This window comes from Coenobita brevimanus, chromosome 60 (assembly GCF_032717465.1).
Source record: "Coenobita brevimanus isolate Jiangsu-jjx chromosome 60, ASM3271746v2, whole genome shotgun sequence".
Taxonomy (NCBI): domain Eukaryota; kingdom Metazoa; phylum Arthropoda; class Malacostraca; order Decapoda; family Coenobitidae; genus Coenobita; species Coenobita brevimanus.
In genome coordinates this window covers 30,345,175-30,365,898 of record NC_137013.1, presented here as the reverse complement: position 1 = coordinate 30,365,898, position 20,724 = coordinate 30,345,175, and the positions used below count along the sequence as shown (strand labels likewise).

The 20,724-nt window shown below is 42.6% G+C and overlaps 1 protein-coding gene across 1 annotated transcript in view; it reads left to right on the top strand.

Annotated features, from left to right (window-relative positions):
* The window catches only part of per (period circadian regulator), a 110,673-nt gene that overhangs the window by 32,762 nt on the left and 57,187 nt on the right, over positions 1-20,724 (top strand). The window contains exons 3-7 of the mRNA XM_080274848.1: positions 16,025-16,099; positions 17,001-17,191; positions 18,440-18,580; positions 19,305-19,390; positions 20,299-20,500. Of these exons, the coding sequence (XP_080130974.1) occupies positions 16,025-16,099; positions 17,001-17,191; positions 18,440-18,580; positions 19,305-19,390; positions 20,299-20,500 (695 nt within the window). The remainder of the gene's footprint in view (positions 1-16,024; positions 16,100-17,000; positions 17,192-18,439; positions 18,581-19,304; positions 19,391-20,298; positions 20,501-20,724) is intronic.

The window sequence follows — 20,724 nt, the reverse complement described above, 5'->3', positions numbered from 1 at the left end:
ATATATATATAATCCAGGTAACCTTTCTGTGGAGGAATCATCGTGATTTTCTCAGATTTACGTAGTAATAAGTTATATAACGTTCATTAGTATGCGCAGTTTTACTGTAATTAGCACACACGTTTTAGAAAGGTACCTTTTAGTTTTGAGGGGGATTTTTTTTTTTTTTTTTTTTTTTTTTTTTTTTGCTAAAACGTTCCACTGTCGGAACACAGTATGTCAGTAATTGTTTGTTCACACAGGTGTTATCTTAATATTATTGACAATCCTTGCTTAATCAGCACTTGTTCAGATATGTACATCAAGCAGTTCTTTTATGTGGAAAAACGCTGCTAGCAAACTAAGCAGTGTGCAGTGTTTAGCATGTTAGTTAAATGTAAGCGTCGGTTCACTTGCTTAGTTGGGTTAACCACTTCAGTGTGGTGACTGTGCTTTTTTTTTTTTTTTTTTTTTTTTTTTTTTTTTTTACTACCTAAGCATACGACGGAAACTTTGATCTTACGTTTTCAGTTGCCATCTCCAGACGATTGTATTAATCTTAGGGGAGACCTTTTTGTAGAGAAAGGGTCAGTGAAAGCCGCATCTCGACCACCAGTTCGAAAAATCTCTCAAACTGAATATAATAGTCTGGAAATAACTGGAGTAGAAGAGAAATTAATGTCCTACGTGGGATTGAAAGGGTCAGTGTCTGAACATTGAGCTGGGGCACACGGACTGGCCAAGCCCCTAGGTGTGGCATCGCAAACGTACAGTCAAAAAGTTAAGTCTTATCACCTCTCCTCGTCTGTTTCATTGATGTATTCATAGACGTTTGAATGTATCTCTACCAGGTGGCTTAGGCCGTCTGGTAGAGACTGTATGTAGGGTGAGAAGTGCTTGTAAGTGTATTTGTAGTGTTGTAGTGGCTTTGGATGTGTGTGTAGTCTGACGAATGAAGAAGTGAAGGAACGTTGTGGGGTGGATGTGGATGCGGTTGAGAAGATTAGGAGAAATACACTGAGGTGGTTTGGACATATGGAGAATGGAAAATGAAAGACTGGCTAAGAGGGTGTATGTAGGTGAGGTGGAGGGAGGGGTAGACCGAGGATGAGGTGGAGGGATGGAGTTGAGAGGTATATGAGGGAGGGGGGGGTGAGTTGGGGGGAGGGTAGTCAAATGGTGGGTGACAGAGCGACTTGGAGGCGTTTTGTCTGCTTCCACCCTGGGATTAGGGCGTTGGGCTATAAATAAATAGATAGATAGATTGAATGTAACCCAGTGTACTCAGGTGCATAATAGCAGTCATCTGTGGGTGACAATATGCACCTTTGTCCACAACCACTCATTCAAACAGCTGTGAATCAAGCAGTGAGAAAAGAGGCGAGGAGACGAACAGACTTGTAGTTGGCTGTACGATCAGTTCCTTGTCCTATGTGGTACGTAAGGACAGCGAAAAGAGAGAGCAACAGCTGTTCATGTCTTGTACTGCACAGGCACTTCTTAATTTATAGGTATATATCGGAAATCCAGTCATCGTCTTGAAAATTTTGTCCAATTACTTAACCATTCCAGCCAGAGCTATATATCATAGTTACAATGGAATTATGATCTGGAATTTCTATTACGAGTTCTTGAGTCTAACCCCAAAGTTCGTGTTTATTAAAGATTTTGACTATTTTCAAGGTAAACAAGTCTCTAACAGTTTACCGTCATCAGGACTTGGCATTTGTTTACATCAGTTTAACATTCACCCCAATTTGGTTGAGAAGCATGTGTGTGCCCGAGTGAAGATGGAAGTATAAATGATAATCTTATACACAGGTTAACCCTTCATACCGACATACTTTTCATTTTGTACTTGCTGCTTCCACGCAATTTTATTTAACTTGGGATTGCACTTGCGTATTGGAGGCTTTATAACTCATTCACCACAGGACTGAAGGGGTTAAGCACGAGAAGGTTGGTAAGTATAGAACCAGGCTATCATCACAAGCATATAGGTTCCTTGTCTGTATCTGTACAATAACGTTACTGCAGGACCCGGCCTTCTTCTCAGAGGGAGAGTGATTGCCAGAATTAACCCTGCCCTTTGTTGGCGAAGTACGAAGAAGTAAGAGGTGTACAGGAAGAGTGATGACTGTGAGAGATGAACTTTTATGTGTGTGTGTGTGTGTGTGTGTGTGTGTGTGTGTGTGTGTGTGTGTGTGTGTGTGTGTGTGTGTCAGAAAATGTATGTGCCATGGAGGACAGGCAGACAGGTGTGAACATGTGCAAGCATATAGACACTACCAGTACACACTAAAAATTTAAATGTTTGCCACTTTATGGGCTCAGAGCCTTGATTTTTTTAGTTCACGCATCACGAGACGAATACGCTAACCATTCTGCCACCACAGCTCTACCTTTCTCTTAGCGGCCAATTGAAGTGAGCGAAGACATCTCAGCCTGGAGATGGGGGTGGAGGTGGGGATGGGGCGACTTATCCACAGTATTGTTTTCAAATGTGGCGGGGAAGCACCTGCAGCCTAAACAATGGCTGGCTTGCAGGTGTGTGGGGCAGGGGGGAGAAAGAGAGAGAGAGCGAGATTTGAGGAATGAGGTGTGCCTAGGAAATATGGATAACAGGAGGCTGTTTGATCTATAACTATAAGCACGATCATATCACCGGGAATCAGCTTTGGTCACAGAAGCATACCACGCCTCTTGCAGCTTGATACTAGCCTGGAGAGAGAAATGATAACTAGAAGAGGTGAAATATTAGGCGCCCCTTGTCCCTCACTGTAGCAACTTGTTTGTGTTGTTGTTGAGAGGGTGGGGCGGTGAGGTGAAGAATGTGAAAGAACAAATGATACTGTACTGTTTTAACTCTACTTTGTCACAGATTTTCGTCCTTTTGCAGCTCTTTCATGTAGCTCAGTGGCATAAAAAGACAATACTACTACTATACATCCCACCCTTAGCATTTGTGTGTAACCAGCAGTGTATTATAGTGTTAAATAATTGTTACAACTCGGCATTCAAAGTGGAGAGATGGCATTTTCAGGCCGAGTCAGAATAAGGACAGTATAGTTCTTGTAGCCCCAGGTTCATTTGAAACATGAACCTGGTGGACTGTTGGGGTGGGGGATTGTGGGGGGGGGTTGAAGGGGAATGAAGAGGATTAGAACACCTATCGACCGCACGCAAGGCATCAAGGCAGAGAGTTCGTTTTGGCTTTGTCCCCGTCTTACACCTGAATACGATCCGCAGCCGACAGTGTTATATCCAGGTCCCCAATTGCACTGCCGGGTGAACAGGGCCAAGGAGGAAACAGACTTTATCCTAGAGTCTGACCGGCCCGAGAATCGAAACGGGATGGGGTCGGTGAGGGACTGGGTAGGGGGAGGAAGTTGGGGGGGATGTGGACTGATGAGTGTTGGAGGGAGGAATTGAGAAGTGGTAGGAATTGGCATGAACAGCTGAAAAGAAGGGGAATTACTTTACTAAAACACACACACACACACACACACACACACACACACACACACACACACACACACACACACACACACACACACACACACACACACACACACACACACACACACACACACACACACACACACACACACACACACACACACACACACACACACACACACACACACACACACACACACACACACACACACACACACACACACACACACACACACACACACACACACACACACACACACACACACACACACACACACACACACACACACACACACACACACACACACACACACACACACACACACACACACACACACACACACACACACACACACACACACACACACACACACACACACACACACACACACACACACACACACACACACACACACACACACACACACACACACACACACACACACACACACACACACACACACACACACACACACACACACACACACACACACACACACACACACACACACACACACACACACACACACACACACACACACACACACTGGAGCAGTGGTAACGTTCCCGCTTGCCAACTGGTGGACGGGAGTTCGCGCCTCGCTCAGGTTGCGAAAAGTTTCACTGACGAAGTGGGTGGTTACTGTCCCCCTTGAGCAAGGGGACGGGTGTGTGCGTGTGTGAAGGTCACAGCCTTGCCCTTAGATCGGACTATATGAGCTCTCAGCTCCCTTCCGGGAGGGTAAAAGCTGACCATCACGACCATCAAGTGATCCTGACCGACCCGGTGAATTACACACACACACACACACACACACACACACACACACACACACACACACACACACACAGCCGCCGGTATAGAAATAAAGCCACAGAATAAGACTTTAACATTTAGCAACAGTATTACTTAGCCTACTCCCTACAGCTCTATCCATTCAGCCAAACCCTCTCATGGTGGGACAAGTCTAGTGTTATATTCCAGATTACACCGGATGATTATATTCTGCTAAGAGTCATAGGGGAGTGAGTGTCAGCCTCTACCCCTCCCCCCCTAAAAAAAAAAAAAAAAAACTCCAGGTCCAGGTGAAGGGTGAGGGGATTAAAAAAATAAAGAAGAATGAAAAGAAAAAATCAAGGTCCAGGAGTGAGGTGTGGAAAAAAAAAAGATGAAAAAAAATTTACCTCCAAGGTCATGGCGCTGGGATGATGTTATGGTTGTGGGAGAGGGGGAGTGACCACAATAATCCCTTCAGCACGATTACGTCTTTACTACCTTCAGACGATGTTATCAAGTGTAGGAGAGGCCCATTGTACTACAGTGACGGGGTTGAGTTATTCACTACAGTAGCTCGTATTTTTGTTATATATATCTTCAGAGGCTTTTACCCCGCTTAGGAGAGATGTGTCGAACTGGAAGGGTTAGTTGTAGCCCACAGAAACCCTTCCAATAATATAGTCTTTTTAACCTGGTTCGATTTTCATCTTATTTCACATAGTTCAGTGGCAGAGAAAGACAATACTGCGTCTCTACATTATTCCCACGGCACTTCTTCGTGACTAGCATTATATTCTAGTGTTAATCTGTTGTTCATACTCACTATTCAACATGAGGAGATTGCAATTTATGGCGGGTAATAGGATATTCACCCATTCTGAATTTAATAGTCTTCCAGCGGCAAAAGTAAAGCACGTCCTCTGGCTGAAGGGTTGAAAGGAGGGGTGGGGAAGGAGGGTGTAAGGGGCATAAAGGAGGGGTGGGGAAGGAGGGTGTAAGGGGCATAAAGGAGGGGTGGGGAAGGAGGGTGTAAGGGGCATAAAGGAGGGGTGGGGAAGGAGGGTGTAAGGGGCATAAAGGAGGGGTGGGGAAGGAGGGTGTAAGGGGCATAAAGGAGGGGTGGGGAAGGAGGGTGTAAGGAACATAAAGGAGGGGTGGGGAAGAAGGGTGTAAGGGGCATAAAGGAGAGATGGGGAAGGAGGGTGTAAGGAACATAAAGGAGGGATGGGGAAGGAGGGTGTAAGGGGTATAAAGGAGGGGTGGGGAGGGAGGGTGTAAGGGGCATAAAGGAGGGGTGGGGAGGGAGGGTGTAAGGGGCATAAAGGAGGGATGGGGAAGGTGGGTGTAAGGAACATAAAGGAGGGTTGGGGAAGGAGGGTGTAAGGGGCATTGAGTAGTAGTAGTAGTAGTAGTTGCAATCGCAGGCTCATCATACTCATCTGAAATATGGGCCTACTGGACTGCCTACAACGGTCTGAACTCCCTGCAGTCCACCATCCTCCTCTTGGGGAATAGGGAGGGAGTTGAGGCAGGTTTGCATAACAGGGCAATTGTGATTGCCCAGTTATATCAGTGCCACCGTATGCAAGCGTCCCTCACCAGCACCTTATGGCAGTGGCGATGGGTGATAGGGAGAGGAAGAAATGTGTTCCGGTAGGAGAGGGGAAAGGGTGCATGGGGAAGCTGAGGGGTTGAGGAAGGGATGAGAAGTAGGGGGAAAGGTGGGAGCAGGGAGCAAGTGGGAGAGGGTAGGGCAGAGGGAGATTGAGTATCGTTAGGAGGGGAGGAGGAGGGGAATTCGAAGGCTTAAGAATGGGGGTAAGTTGGGGAAGGGAGGGGGGAGGTAGACAGATGTGACAGGAAAGGGAGAGGGGGAGGAGACAAATGTGAGAGGACAGGGAGAGGGAGAATATTATGCAGTTGGAGGGGGAAGGAGGAGTTGACAGAATGAGGGTGAATGGAAGCGTGTGGAGAGGGGGTAGGGACCAGATGGGAGGGAGGGGAGACAGGGAAAGAGTGGAAACAGGAGAAAAGGTGGGAAAGGTATGTAAAGGAGGAAGGGGTGAGGAAGGGACGTTTATTCGGTGCGAGTGGTGGGAGGGAAGATACCATTAAGAAATGAGGATTGAGGGAAGATTGCACGAATAGTAGAAGGGGACAAGGGGAAGAAAGAAAGAATGGACTGGATAGAAGGAAAAAGATAGGGAAGCACGTGAAGGACTTAAGGTTGAATGGGGGGCAAGGTGAGGATATAGAGAGGGAAGGGTAGAAGGGGGAAGGGTCTTGGAAAAACTCTTACAAGAAATAAGGAAGACAGGGAGACATTATGTACAGGAAGGGGGGATATCCTGTGCAGGCGTGAGAGAGGGCGGGAGAGAAAGGGAGATGGGGTGGGGCGAGGAAAGAATGGGATGGGGGTGAGAGAGGGAGTATGGGGGGGGGGGTTGCAAGTGACGTGCATGGACAACCGGGGGTGGGTGGGGAGGGAGATGGAATTTGAAGCCGTGAAGGAAGGGGTGGGAGACTGAGAGAGGGAGGGGCTGGAGGAAAAGTGTGAGAGGTGGGAGGCAGGGTGCAGGGGGAGACAATAGGGTAGGTGACAGGTGGGTAGGGTGATGGGCGAGGCGATAAAAAAAAAAAAAAAAAAAAAGTTCACATGTATTTATAAAAGATTCTAACGAACCCCGGCGATAAATAAGGGTCCAAAATAGTTAAGTAATTATCACAGATGGTTTTATTCCTCGTATGTTGTCACTTGAATATTTAATTTGATTGTGATGTGTTTGGTAGCAGTGGAAATGGAGAAGGAATTGTAAACAAGGGAGCAGACCCTAAAGACCGTATTGTCATCGGGTTAGGAAGCTCTTTCACCTCTCTGGTTTTCTGGTTAATGTCTCCCTGTGGCATAGGAATATTCTTTAATAGTAGTTGTAGTAGTAGTAGTAGTTGTTGTTGTTGTTGTTGTATCCCAAGATCATCTGAAACGTGAACCCAGTGGACCGCAGGCTTAAATTGCTTTTCTCTGCAGTCCACCATCCTCCTTTTGAGAGATAGGGAAGTAGTTGAAGGACATTTGTATAACCAGGCAGTTAGGTCACTCAGTTATATCAGTGCCACCACAAGAAGGCGTCCCTCTGCAGCATCGAGCGTCAAATGACGGCAGCAACAGCCAATGGAACAATGAGAAGTAATAAAGAGATACATCCGTATGGAGGAGGAGCTCGAAGCTTCCTTACCTGCAGGTTTATTTCAGAATGCGGCTCAGTAATTGGGAAGACGTAATTGGAAAGACGTAAATAACAGATAAGGGAATAATGAGGTGTACGAGACAGAATAAATCTCAAAGGAAAAAGTGGTACAGAGCTTCCTTAGCCGACGAGAACATGGCCTAAGGTGGAAGCAAGGTGTTGGTGGTGTGGTGGCCCGGGTGTGCTCACTATCATAGCACCCACATCTACCAACACCTGCCCTGCCCACTACCCATTGCCCAGACAACAGTCATTCTTACAGGTGTATGTAACTTGACCCTCCTGTGTTCTACTGTTGCTAAATTGACCTTCATGGCTGTGCTGGGTGTGTGGTAATCCAACCCAGGGCTGAGTTGTCATAAGCCCCAGCAGTTTTCGAAAGCTACAGCTGTGTATATCAAGACAGAGGCGGAGAAAGTTTTTCCGTGTGTGTTACTATACATAGCAGAGGAGCTGTGTATAGTTAGAAAAAATGTGGAGAGCTTCTGTTATTCCTCTCTCTAATATAGTGTTACCAATGAGATACCTGTAACTGATAATGTGTAAAATAAATCATGTACTTCATTTGTTTCATAAATTTGCAGTATTTTCAGTCCCAGTACTAGCTGCCACCTTTGTGCATTATACGCTACTCAAACACTGTTCACTGCATTACGACGGAATTAGAAACAATTTGATATTTGATGGTATGAAATAGCGACAGGAAATTTTAGATTAATATAGCTATTTTCAGTGGACTTCAAAATGGTTCAGACACCATATTTTGCAGCGAGTGTTTACTGCACTATGAGAATCAGTGGGACAGATATATGTAACTACCGATCTGTGAGATAGCTGTCGAAAATGAAATGCTACTGTGCTCAGAGACTAATTAATATTTCAACAGTCTGCTTGCATGCCTCAATATGTCATGCACAAATGCCAGCAATTTGTAATATCCTCACTGGATGCTTGAGCTGGGGCCTTATTATCAGTACATTTTAAAAGTTAGTCTGTGAAGCATTGTGTAGTCGGGAACAGAAATTCGCTTAATGTTTCAACAAGTCTGCGTCTCACCGTCTATTTCTTGTTGATATTCCCAGGCTGAGAGCCGCTTGGTATGTTTGTTTGCCCGTAGAAGATGTGTGAGGAAAGTGCCGGACATGTCCTAAGTATGAAGTAGACACAGTGGAATCGTTGATCTTTTGCCCTTGATTGTACGTGGGTAAATTGTTTGTTTGTGTATATCTATATATCTGTATCCATCTATCTATATCAATCTATCTATCTATCTCTTTATCTATCTATCTATATAAAATCAGTGAATCGGCTAACTGACAAAACTACAGAATGTAATAAAGCACTGTGCTTATGTTTTGTTGATTACGAAATTCCTTTCGAATCAGTGGAGCACATAGCAATTACAAATTCATTGCGAGAACAAGGAGTGAATGAGAACATCGTAAAACTGCTCGGAAACATAAAGAGGGAACTGCTACAGTTAAATTACATAAGGACCCGGAGAAAATTAAGATTGAGAAGGGCGTGCGTCAGGGAGATACAGTTTCACCAAAATTATTTACAGCATACCTAGAAAGTATTTGCAGAAAGCTAGACTGGGAAAACAAAGGAGTGAACATAAATGTAGAAGAGTTAAACCATTTAAGATTTGCAGATGACATTCTTCTAATCTCAGAAACAGCAGAGACATTGCAAGAAATGTTAAATGACCTGAACAGAGAAAGTCTCAAAGCAGATAAAACGGAGAAATTCTTGAAGTTGAGGAGTACAATTACTTGGGGCAAATACTAAAATTAACGAAAGATCGTGATAGCGAAAAAAAAAAAAAAAAAAAAAAAAAAAAAAGCCGCATTGCAAGTGGATGGAAAGCTTTCGGTAAACGAAGATACATTATGAAAAGTAGCTTGCCAGTTTGTATGAAACGAAAAGTATATAACGAATGTATATTCCAGCTGACATTGTTGTGAGACCTGGAAACTGACAAAATCGATGGAAAATAAATTAATCCGTTCTCAGAGAGCAATGGAAAGCTCAATGTTGGGAATATCTTTAAGAGACAGGAAAAGATCAACTTAGGTGAGAGAGCAGACTAAAGTCAAAGATATTATAGAAGTTATAAAAGAACAGACATGGAGGTGGGCAGGCCATGTAGCAAGAATAAGGATAACCGATGGAGCAAGAGGCTGACTGATTGGACACCAAGAGATTGTAAATGTGCGGTAGCAGAAAAAGGCCAGACAGGCGGTGGAGAGATGAAATAAGAGAAATTTGCACGGAAAACATGGCAAAGACTGGCTCAGTCAGGGAATTCGTGGATAAGGTTGGGGGAGGCCTTTGTTCAGCATTGGACTTGTAATGGCTGATGATGATGATGATTTGTTTATATATATACTGGTATGTTACCGGCATTGTGTTAAACCAAGGTATTGTATAGAATGCCTTGGTATTCTATGGAATGTGTAGCATTTTTTGTCAAAGTATGAAATAAGCGTATTTCATTCTGGCCTTCTATACTTTACCTAGGGATTTTAATAGAATGCCTGGGTATTCTAAAGAATGTCTAGCATTTTCTTTTCTTTGCAAAATATAATATAATACTCGTAGACACAGGGGGTTAGGATGGGATAATCTAGGTTAAGTTTGGTTAGGTTAGGTTAATTTAGAAAAACGCTAGGTTACGTTCAGCGCTTATCCAAATTAACGTAACGTAACGTAGCCTAGCCTAATGTAACCTAAACTTAACTCAAATTATCCCAGCCTAACCAAACCGTAGCCCAAATTAACCTAACGTAAATGAAATGACTGATTTCACAGTTGGCCCGTTTGCTGCAGTTTGACCGTTTCACACGCTGCCTATAACAGACTCGGTGATCTTCAGAATACCAAGGAAATGCGTACAAATGATTTTATTTCATTCCTTGTGAAGTTGTAGGCATTCTATACAATGACGGGTTTCCCACTTTGAAGGCAACACACACACACACACACACACTATATATATATATATATATATATATATATATATATATATATATATATATATATATATATATATATATATATATATATATATGCCGCAGACTTTTTCGTCCTATCTTTTATTGACTTTCTTGTTTACCTACCGTATTTAAACGCATTGTACGTGTACACACCTTATGCACTTCCGGAATACCAGATCATACAACCATTCATTTGTCATCATAATTGACGAAATACATGTCGTTGTTGATATATTGTGTTTGAGTATTCGAGAAGTATGCATTGTGCCTGTGTGTTTATAGAACCTGTCCTGTGTAATGTCATGAGCAAAAGTTTGCTGGCAATCCAATGAAAGCATTACGTCCTGTCCTCTATGTTCCTCATTCTTCTCCCAAGATTAGAGAGTATCCTTCCTTTAGAGGGTAGCCTAACTTTTTATACTTTGTTGTGTACTTTATATTGGTATCAAATAAAGATGTTTCAAATAAAATCTTCCATCTTCACGGCCGGGACATGAACTGTCGGTGAACAAAATTTTGATCACACTAGTACATTCTACACATTCTGGTGAAAGGCTTATGTATTCTGATTTCACTCCCAGCCAATGGCACAGACACAGGGGTAGAAAGAAAAAAGTTTTCTTTGGAAGATCTGTCTGAACAGAATGCAGATATACCGTACAAGTATATACTGTATATCAAGGGAGATTACCATAGCTATATCGACGTTCCTTAGGACATCACCTCCAGACCTAGTTAGTCACTGTGCTGCGTGAAGGACTGCAGGGATGAAGGGGTCGAAGGACCCTTCATCATTTTAGCAGCTGTGGCAGGGCAGTAGCTTGCATCTGCAGAAGGGGGCGGGGGCAGTGGGTCAGTACCAGAGTTGATGCCAGGGCCGTGTGGTCGGTCTGCAAGTATCTGTAACCAAAACAAGACCATACTTAGCCTTCCTGTAATTGCTGCTGACATCCGTTCTGTGAGTAGCATGACATGACAAGTATGCTTCGTCAGGGTAGAATTTCAAATATATTTCCCATTCTGGCTTGGAGCTCTTCATGTAGATGCATTACCGATAAGTCTGAATGAATTAAAAAAAAATAAGAATAACTAAGTGACCTGAAAATAAAATGGACTTGCAGTGGTGTTAAGGTGCTGAGTTTATTGTGAGCGTGGTCTGAAGTAGGGAACTCTGGTGGCGAAACGTATCTCCAGTATTTCACGTTACTCCGTTGCGGTGACGTCAAACAAAAGACACAAAACATCAAGGAAAAAGTAAACACGCATGATCTTTTTGTGGATATCATGTGGCCGCAACGTACAGCCGGGGATGAAAGCTACTATGTCATTTCACCTCTGCTACATCTCACTTTCCTCTGATTGATAGTACGCAAGGGTCGAGTGAGGCTTGGTATGTTTCTCAACCCATAGATGATTCTTTCTACCTTGATGTGTCAGGGAGGAAGGTGGGGGACATGTTCTGGTTGTAATGTATACGTCTTGGAATAGTAGGCAAACCATTGTCCCCGCCTGTACCATCCTCCTTGTTCTGTCTCTTCGTTGTGTGGCTCCCCTGACACTCACTCGACACACACCCATACACCCATAAGTATTACATGTCTCGGCAGGTGTGGAACCGGACTGGTTTAGAAGCTATTTTGGGTAGAGAATGGAACCGGTTTGTCGGGTAGTATTGTACACACACACACACACACACACACACACACACACACACAACGCGTACTAACCTATTCTCCTTTCCAGTTTCTCAGTCGTACTCAGCTGCACTCTGCTTTACTCTGCTCTACTCCACCTAACTGCTGTAAACTACCCCAACCCATCCTACCCTACTCTACCCATTCATAGTCATTTTACGCTACTGTATCCCTCCTCTCCGTTCCTTACTCATTGAACACTACTCTGTCCTTCCCGTCCTCTCCCTTCCCTTCCCCTTCCTGCCGTATAGTGTCTTTCCCATTCGTCGCCTTCATTTTGGTTTTACCCTCCCTTTTCGCTTCGTCTCCCTCCTCCCCTTTCTTATTCCACTGTATTCTGCTCTTTTCTGCCTTTTCCTGCCGTCTCCTGCGCTCTCTCCTCTCATTTCCTCTCCTCCCCTCACCCTTCCTTATCTTTTCTTGTGCCTCTTCCCCTTCCCATCCCTCCTGCCCCGTCCTCTCCCCTGCCAAGCAATAAACCTCTTTCTATGACCTTGGGAAATATGCAGCTACCGATAAGCAGGCTGGCACCCGGGAAGATGCAATGAAAAGGAAAGGAGAGACAAGTGTAAACAGTTATTTTGAATGTTAATTTTCCCATCTGTTTTACTTCCACCAGGCAGTCTTCGTTTTTACTTGCATTACTAGACGTCCTGGAAATGGGAGCAACGGGAGCTTATCTTTATTTTTGTTGCTGTTATTGTAGAAAACTTTGAAATAGCCTTCACTGCACTCAGACCATTAATTCTACACATTTATTTTCACAGGGTATAGTGTCATGACCTCTCCCCACCCCTCGCCACAGTTCCAGCTGATCCCACCCTTTTCTTGTCCTCCTTGCTAGTTTCTTTATCCCTGCTCCAACACTTTCATTCTTGGAAGATATTTCGAAGTATACCTTCTTTACACTCGAACCATTTATGTGTCATAATTTCCCACCCCAGCTCGACCGCCCATCAGTTAGCTCATCCCACCCATTCCTTTGCCTACCGCGCCCATTTCTTTGCTCACCACTCTCATTTCTTTACCCCACTTTGACGGGTTCATGGCACTTGGCGGGTTTCTCCGTCGACGAACCTACCGGTACTCATTCTTTTTCTCCCCTGTTTCTGCTTCTTGACACATCTGTTTTCTGTCATTTTCCAGTTTTCGTTTTCCTCCTCCTTTCCTTGTATTGGCTTTTGTAGCATACGTTTTTATTAAAGTCGTGTGTGTGTGTTTGTGGTCGTGCGTTGGTTCGTTTCCTTCACGAGATCGGTAATACATATCGACCTAATTCTTTCTGCATTAGGCCGGGGTAAGTTCAGGGAGTGTCAGATAAAAAGAAAATGGCGAATGTGCGTAACATGACGGCAATCACGACACGCGAAAATGTCTGCTTGTGCGCCTATTCGTTACTCTCACGAGAACAGCGCGAAATTGTCAGGACTTGTGTCACGCGGAAATGTCTGTCTGTGTGTTTATTCGTTTCTCACACGAGCATGGTAATAGATATTGACCTAATCTTTTTTGCGTTAGGTCGGGATAACTCCATGGAGTGTCACAAAAATTCGAAGCTAAAATTTTGGCGATCGAGCTCGACAGGACGGCGCGAAATAGAGATCGCAACACGCTTAAATATATGAATACCATTTTTCCGACTTTTTGGTCAGAAATGGTCATTACGGGCGCAATAACAGTATAGAAACAAAGATAATGGTATTTGCAAACATTTTGTGATGGGAAGGCTATTAGTTAGTCCCGCAAATTTGTGCGGGCAAGCACTAATTGTGTGTGTGTGTGTGTGTGTGTGAACGTACCATCTCGTCTCATCTAGACGTTAAATGAAAAAATTATCCATCCTTTTGACTCTTCCTTTTTATGTTGTACTGTTACAAACACTTCTTGATAGTGTTGAAATGTCACAACCTTTCAGCCCCGGCTTTCCCAACCCTCATCCCTCCATCTGTTGCCAGCTCCCCTTGCCGTTCTTCATCTTCCCCCATTCTCTTCTCTTTCCTCTTCCCTTCTTCCCTTTCACTTGCGTCTCTCTGTTCTCTTTCCACTCTCTTTTCCTCTTCCTCTCCTTTTTGCATCCCTTCCCTATTCCACTCCTTCCTGTTTCTCCTTTTTCCCTCCACATTCCCCTCTCCCTTTACCTCTCTGTTTACTCTTTTCTCTTTCTCCCATCTTTCGTTTCTTTCCCCTTTTTCCTTCTCCCTCCATGCTTCTTCCCTTTCTCTTCACTTTCTGCTTTTCAATCCTTGTCTTTAGCTAGTAGTTGGCTGTAACCTTCCCTATACCAAACAACCACGAAAGGACCAACAGGTCTGTTGCTATTTGCTTTCCTCTGTACTATCTCCTCTTTTCCTCTTCCCCACCCCCTTCTCACCTCTTTTTCCCTCCCTTTCCCTCCCCTCTCTCGCTCCTCTTCTTCTCCATTCTCGATCTCCCCTCCCCTCTGATATCTTTAAATCCCCTCCAGATGCATACTCCTTTTTCTAAGTCCCTCCCCAACCCACCCACTACACTTTTTCTTTTGGGGGGGGGGAGCTTGTTGTAAGAGTTACCCACATTTTCAAACTAACAGGTACACAACTGATAACTCAGGAAAAATCCACCTCAGTAGCTGTCTTTTCACACTGCCTACAGTCTCCAATCTTTGTATTTATTAATTTATTTATTATATATTTATTTATTTCTACTGAAGTTGAACAGAGGAGCGAAAAAAATTATTTTTAAACAAAGTCCATACACCAGATAACAGGTGTCCTTAACAGTTGTACTTGAACTGCTGTAGGTTGAAGTTTGTGGGGAACAGAAGCAATTTTGGAGAATAAAGGAATTCTTATAGGATTCTCATAGGTGGAGGTTCTGCAGTATGGCTGTGTGACAGTCCAGTCATGAGCACAACCAGATGCCAGTGTAGGGTGGGGGAAGGCGTCTCAAATTCGGTGGATCAACACAGGACTAAAGACTGTTGTTTGATACATTGCTACCTCTGATTGCATTGATGTTTGTTCTTCCTTGGGTTGGAGTTTAGGTCTCTTCCATGATGGGTGTCATGGATTACTTGTCATTTGCTTTATATACTTGGCCAGACAGACTGGGCTCAATCAACAGCAACATGAACTTACCGGTACAATTTACAGTGCTACTGCTTCCTGTTACAGAAGTCCCTGCACTCTGTCTTCTAGTTAATGGTGGAGAGGTAGTCAGGTTTACATGTTGTTAATATTGCCTAAGATCTTGTACCCACTTTGGAACCTCTGTCACAGTTTTTAAAGTTTGTAAATTATATTTCAGATTTCATGATATCCTTAACTGAATGGTTGGAAATAAGATAAACTGTCAGTATGATGGCAAGTGTATAGTGCAGGAAGACTTGACTGCTGACTCATAGCTTCAGCTTGATTGCCTTACATGATTACCGTGGAGTACTTGATGTGCCAGAAGTATTGCAAGAACAGCCTCTATTCGCATGTCTATCATTTTCATTTTGGAGCAAACATATTCCTTACCACACACATGTGTGGGGAACATACTGTAATCTTTATCAGTACATGTGTGGGGAACATACTGTAATCTTTATCAGTACATATTAATGAACTGTTGTGTACTAAATACATCACTGTATAGTAGGTGCCTTGCTTGAGCTGGTTACTGCTTAGTGATCTGCCTTCAGTTCCACTACTGCTCTCTTCCCAGCCTTCTTAGTTATACTGTTGCATAATCGAAAGTGATGTCTCTGAATATGCAGCAGAAAACCAGATTATGATATTGAGCATCAAAATGTATTTTGTTTGTCTTATAGTTTAATTTTTCTACCTTTTCTGTGTAAATTATGCCTGTTTCTGGTACACTAATGCTTCTCTTCTCCTCCTGCAGCAGCTACAGTGGCAGCAAGAGCCTCAACAGCGGGTCCAGCCACAGCAGTGGGTTTGGCGATAATGCTGACTTCAGGTGGGTGAACTGATGGTGGTGTGATTGTGTAGAATGGTGGAGTTGTTGATAATTTTTGAATGATATAAATGGTGTTCCGGTCTTTAGGAAACCTCAGTCAGAGTGGCAGCCATCCATAGATTTAATGCCCCAAGAGGCAGATGACTGGAGGCTTTTCAGTCATCGGGAGAGCAATTTGGTTATCTGCCTTTAATTGTGGTAGACTGTGGTAACCTAGCTTCAGGACCTTACACCTTAAAGAAGTTACAGTGGGATTAGCTGTTGTTTACTGTATTGCTTTCAAGGGAAAAGAAGTGAGTCAGCTGGGAGGGGAGGGGGGATGTTGAATCAGGGACATAAATTCATCTGCTATTCGACTGCAACAGCTTCACATGAGAAAATCTTATATCAGCTGGGAAACATATCAGGGGTCTCTCAACCCAGGAGTATTAGTAAGTTCTTACAATTGAAACTGTTTGTTCTGTGTGAACAAATTTTGCAAGGTTAAAAAATGTCATTTTTTTTTCGTTTGATTCATACATTTTTTTCACCCACACATATTCAAGCTAGTTTGATAGGACTTATACATAATAATCTCTAAAGATTACCCTACCTACCCATATCATTATTTTTTTTCGAATATCGCACTCTTTTCCAATAAACTTCAATTACAGTATCACTTTTTCGCAAAATGTCCGAAGTTTGGGCGCTGTCCGAAGTTACGGTGTTTTACGATAATATGCAATGTTAAATATTCTTTTCATGTTAGAACTTTTATGTGATGTGTACAGTATTTTTGTGGTCTGGAATCTCTCCTTTTTGCATAGTGTTATAAAGGGCCACTTTTTTCAATAACGAACTATGCTGCTTTTTAGATTTTGAAAACTGTCAAGTTAATATCTATTACTCTCCTTTGTTCCAGTGAAAATCGACTAAAGGAAGTAAAGCACAAAGATCACAAGCGTAAGAAGGCCAAGGAAAAAACAGAGAAACTCCTGTTAAAAGAAAAAGAGGACAAAGAAAAGAAAGAGAAAGAGAAGGAGAAGGGTCGCAGTGGTGTTGGGGGCACCTCGGAGGAATGTGGCAACAGACTAACCAGCGAAACCCCAAGTAGTGAGTATTAGACTGGCTTGATCTTCTTTAACTCCTTCAACCTTAGATCATCTTCTGTGTAGTATTGTGTCCACCACTTGATTTCAAAGTGGAGGAGTTGATTGGAAATTGTAACTCCTCCACTGCAAGATGTTTCCTTCAGTTAAAATTAAGCATTGCTACTGCTGCTGCTGTTGGTTTATTTTTGTATATGGCATGAATAGTTTTTTTGTTCTTCATTTTTTTATGCAATCTACTGTATGTCAGTATTGAAATCATATATAGCATCAAAGAGAATAGTGAAGTTTAATATAAAGATAAATAGCAAAGAGATGCCAGAAAGTCTTCTGAGCTCACAAGTTGAGTTTCACACTCAGTACAGGCATCTTTAACTCTTACCATTTTTTAAGTTAAACCTCCTTTATGATTCAGAGAACCCATTGAACTGTGTTTTTTCTCTTGTGGATATCATATCCTTCTCTGTTGTTTTGAAATCTTTCAGCCCTGGTTTTGTGTCACCCCTACTAATATGTTTTCATTTGCATTGTTAGTTTAGTAATGTATGGTAACTTATAATTCTCAGTTGTGGAGACTAATAGCATCAAGGCATTGTGCTGCAGTCAAACACTGACATATCATGTGCTGTATTATTCCACTAGAACAAAAAGATATTTGCTCATAAGGAATACCATGTTGTAGCACTTGTTTTTTGGATAGCATAGAGTATTATATATCATTTCATTTCCAAACCTTGCTCTTCAAACAAACACAAGGAATATACAGTATGTATATGTATGGGTATTATTATACAGTTATTCTTTTCTCATTTCCATGGGATGAATATACATAGAGTTCTCCCACTTTCAAACCTTCTCTTTCCTTGCTTTTGAATTGTACCATAGTTCAGAAAACAGTAAGTGAATGATGACTTTATGTAGGCTAGTGGTAAAAATATTTATTTTATCCACAAAAAAATTACTGGTACAGTGCCTTTATGGTAACTCATATAGCAGAGACAAAAAACATATGCCTAAAACATAAATTGCAGAGTAGAAGGTGAGCCCCAACATGTGACAGCATTAGAATGGTCTTTGTTTGGCCTCTCCATATCATTTTTGACTGCAGTCTGTAATTTGGAGTGCAGGGTGTCAAAATTTATTAACTTTAGGTGTTGCACAAATGTCTTAAAAATTGAGAATTTTTCCTACCTCTATGCTTTCAGTGTTAATACTTTGATATATCCTTAAATAATTTATTTATATGTGACAGGTCTAGCAACAGGTTTAGAAGAGACTGGATCAACATTCAACGGCCACAGCCAAGATGATGAACGTAATGACCAGCCTACCCTTGTTTATACCCAGGCACTTAACTACATCAGGAAAATCAAAGAAAGATCCGCAGAGCAAGGTAAGGCACTAATATGCTGAAGTAATTCTTACTCTGTGTTCACCATTATTGACAGTCCATAGTGTAAGTAGGGGGTGTTATTGAATATTACATGTACTGTCTTTTATGTACACCATGTACACCCTCTCAAAATTTTTTTGGCACCCCTTGCTCTGATACCCTTCGCAACGGTCACTGTTACAGACGGCGAGAATATGTGGTGTGGTTGGTACCCATGTACCTCTCTCCCTCTCCCACTGGATTTCATCATTAGCAGACAAAGTAACACACACCAGCAACACAGGGCCAGGGATACCAACCATGCATCGTAATTCAGGAGTTGATTCAGAATGCCTTGTGTGGTGTGGCATAATGTATCGTGCTGTAAGGGTGCCGAAAAAATTTTTATAGCCTGTACAGCTAGTACTTAAAGTGGGGGAACTGGCAAATCATCTTTACAGGTAGCAGCAGTACTTTAACTCTTTCAGTCCAGTGATGTATATGTGTTACATTCATACTACAGTACCTCCAAATGATTTAATTCATTTTTAGGAGAGCACCCTAGTAGTGAAGTACTTAATTAAGACTATCCAGCCTTTCTAATTTGAAAATTTTGAGCAGCATGGAGAGCCATCATTAGGTGACCAAGGCCAATGCATACAAGCATGTTGGAGCCTTTATAAATGAAATTAAATTATTTATTATTTTATGTACAGTTCTTCACATTTATTTGCTGTTGTTACAGGTGTCCCATTTGCAAGCCCTGAGTTGTCACAACTGCCTCGAGACACTCACGATGTTGCTGCCTTCCTTAAGAGCTTCAAGAGTGCTGTGAGTAATGATCAAATTACTGTTTCAGTTTAGAATTGTGATTTATTCAAACACTGCACTTATTCGGGTTTGGAGGGAACTGTTGTGTTCTGTGTACAGTGAGAGGCCTAAGCTTCTGCTGATTCTTGGCTGGAGAGAAGTCAAGTTCAGATTAGGGAGCTGTTATCAAAAATATATATTGTCAGAGTGGTAACAGGAAGAAGGGTGGGGGATGACAGTTGTCTGGCTACCTGAACCTTCAGTTGCCATGGCTTTGATTATAATTTCAGCCAGGGATAGGTGAAGACCTGTATTTTGCCTTTAGACTTTACAGTATAGTACAGTACAGTATGCATTTCTTTACTACTTATTTATACTGGGTCATGTTTTGGGTATGTCAAAGCAGTTAGCTGATAATTTATTTAAATGATATTTATTAGTGTGTTTCACTCTCATCTTAAATGTCGGGACCAGCTGCCTAGCCCTGGGCTCCTACGCTCATCATGGGGCAATGTAGGATTGGATGATGGATGGATGGATGGATTGAACCCTTAGTTGCCTATCTAAGTTTCTTTCACTAAATGATATATCATTTCATTGTGCCGTGACAGCAGTGTTTCACAATAGCAGTCATTGTGCAACATGAGGTACTGAACAGTAAATAACATCTCATTTTCTCCCACTCCAGTGCTTTGTATCATTGTGCTTCGATGGCGAGAGTTCACGATGGTTAGCAGTGTGTATAGTGCAGCCGCACATAGCAAATAACGTATTTATCCCACTTTCTCACTCCACCAATTATCCTCATGTTGTGCCATGGCAGTGAGGGTTCACATTAGCTATCAGTTTGTACAGTGAAACAGTATTTAGTAAATAACATAAAATTTCCTCCCATTCTCTAAATATATTTTAATATTGTACCTTAACAGCGAGGGTTCACTGTGGCTATCAGTGTGCAGGATGGAACGGTGCTACAGGTGTCCCCAACCATTACTGATGTCCTAGGTTTCCCAAAGGATATGCTGGTTGGACAGTCCTTTATTGACTTTGTCTACCCCAAGGACTCCATCAACCTTTCATCCAAAATCATCCACGGACTTAACATGCCATTCTGCAATGATTCCATAAAGGGTGAGTGGGCAGTGTACTGAATAGGTTTCTGAAGTGGAGCCAGGATTTTGGGAGTTTGAATGATATGTAGATAAGAAGAGGAGGGGAAGGCTGAAGAGGAGGTGGAGTATTATATATCATTTCTTTTCCAATCATGTGGTGATTGTCTGGCTTGAAAGGATTGATCTTGCTGGTGAGTCTCTTGAATGTGTGGAAGAGCTTTGTTATTTGGGAGACATGTTATG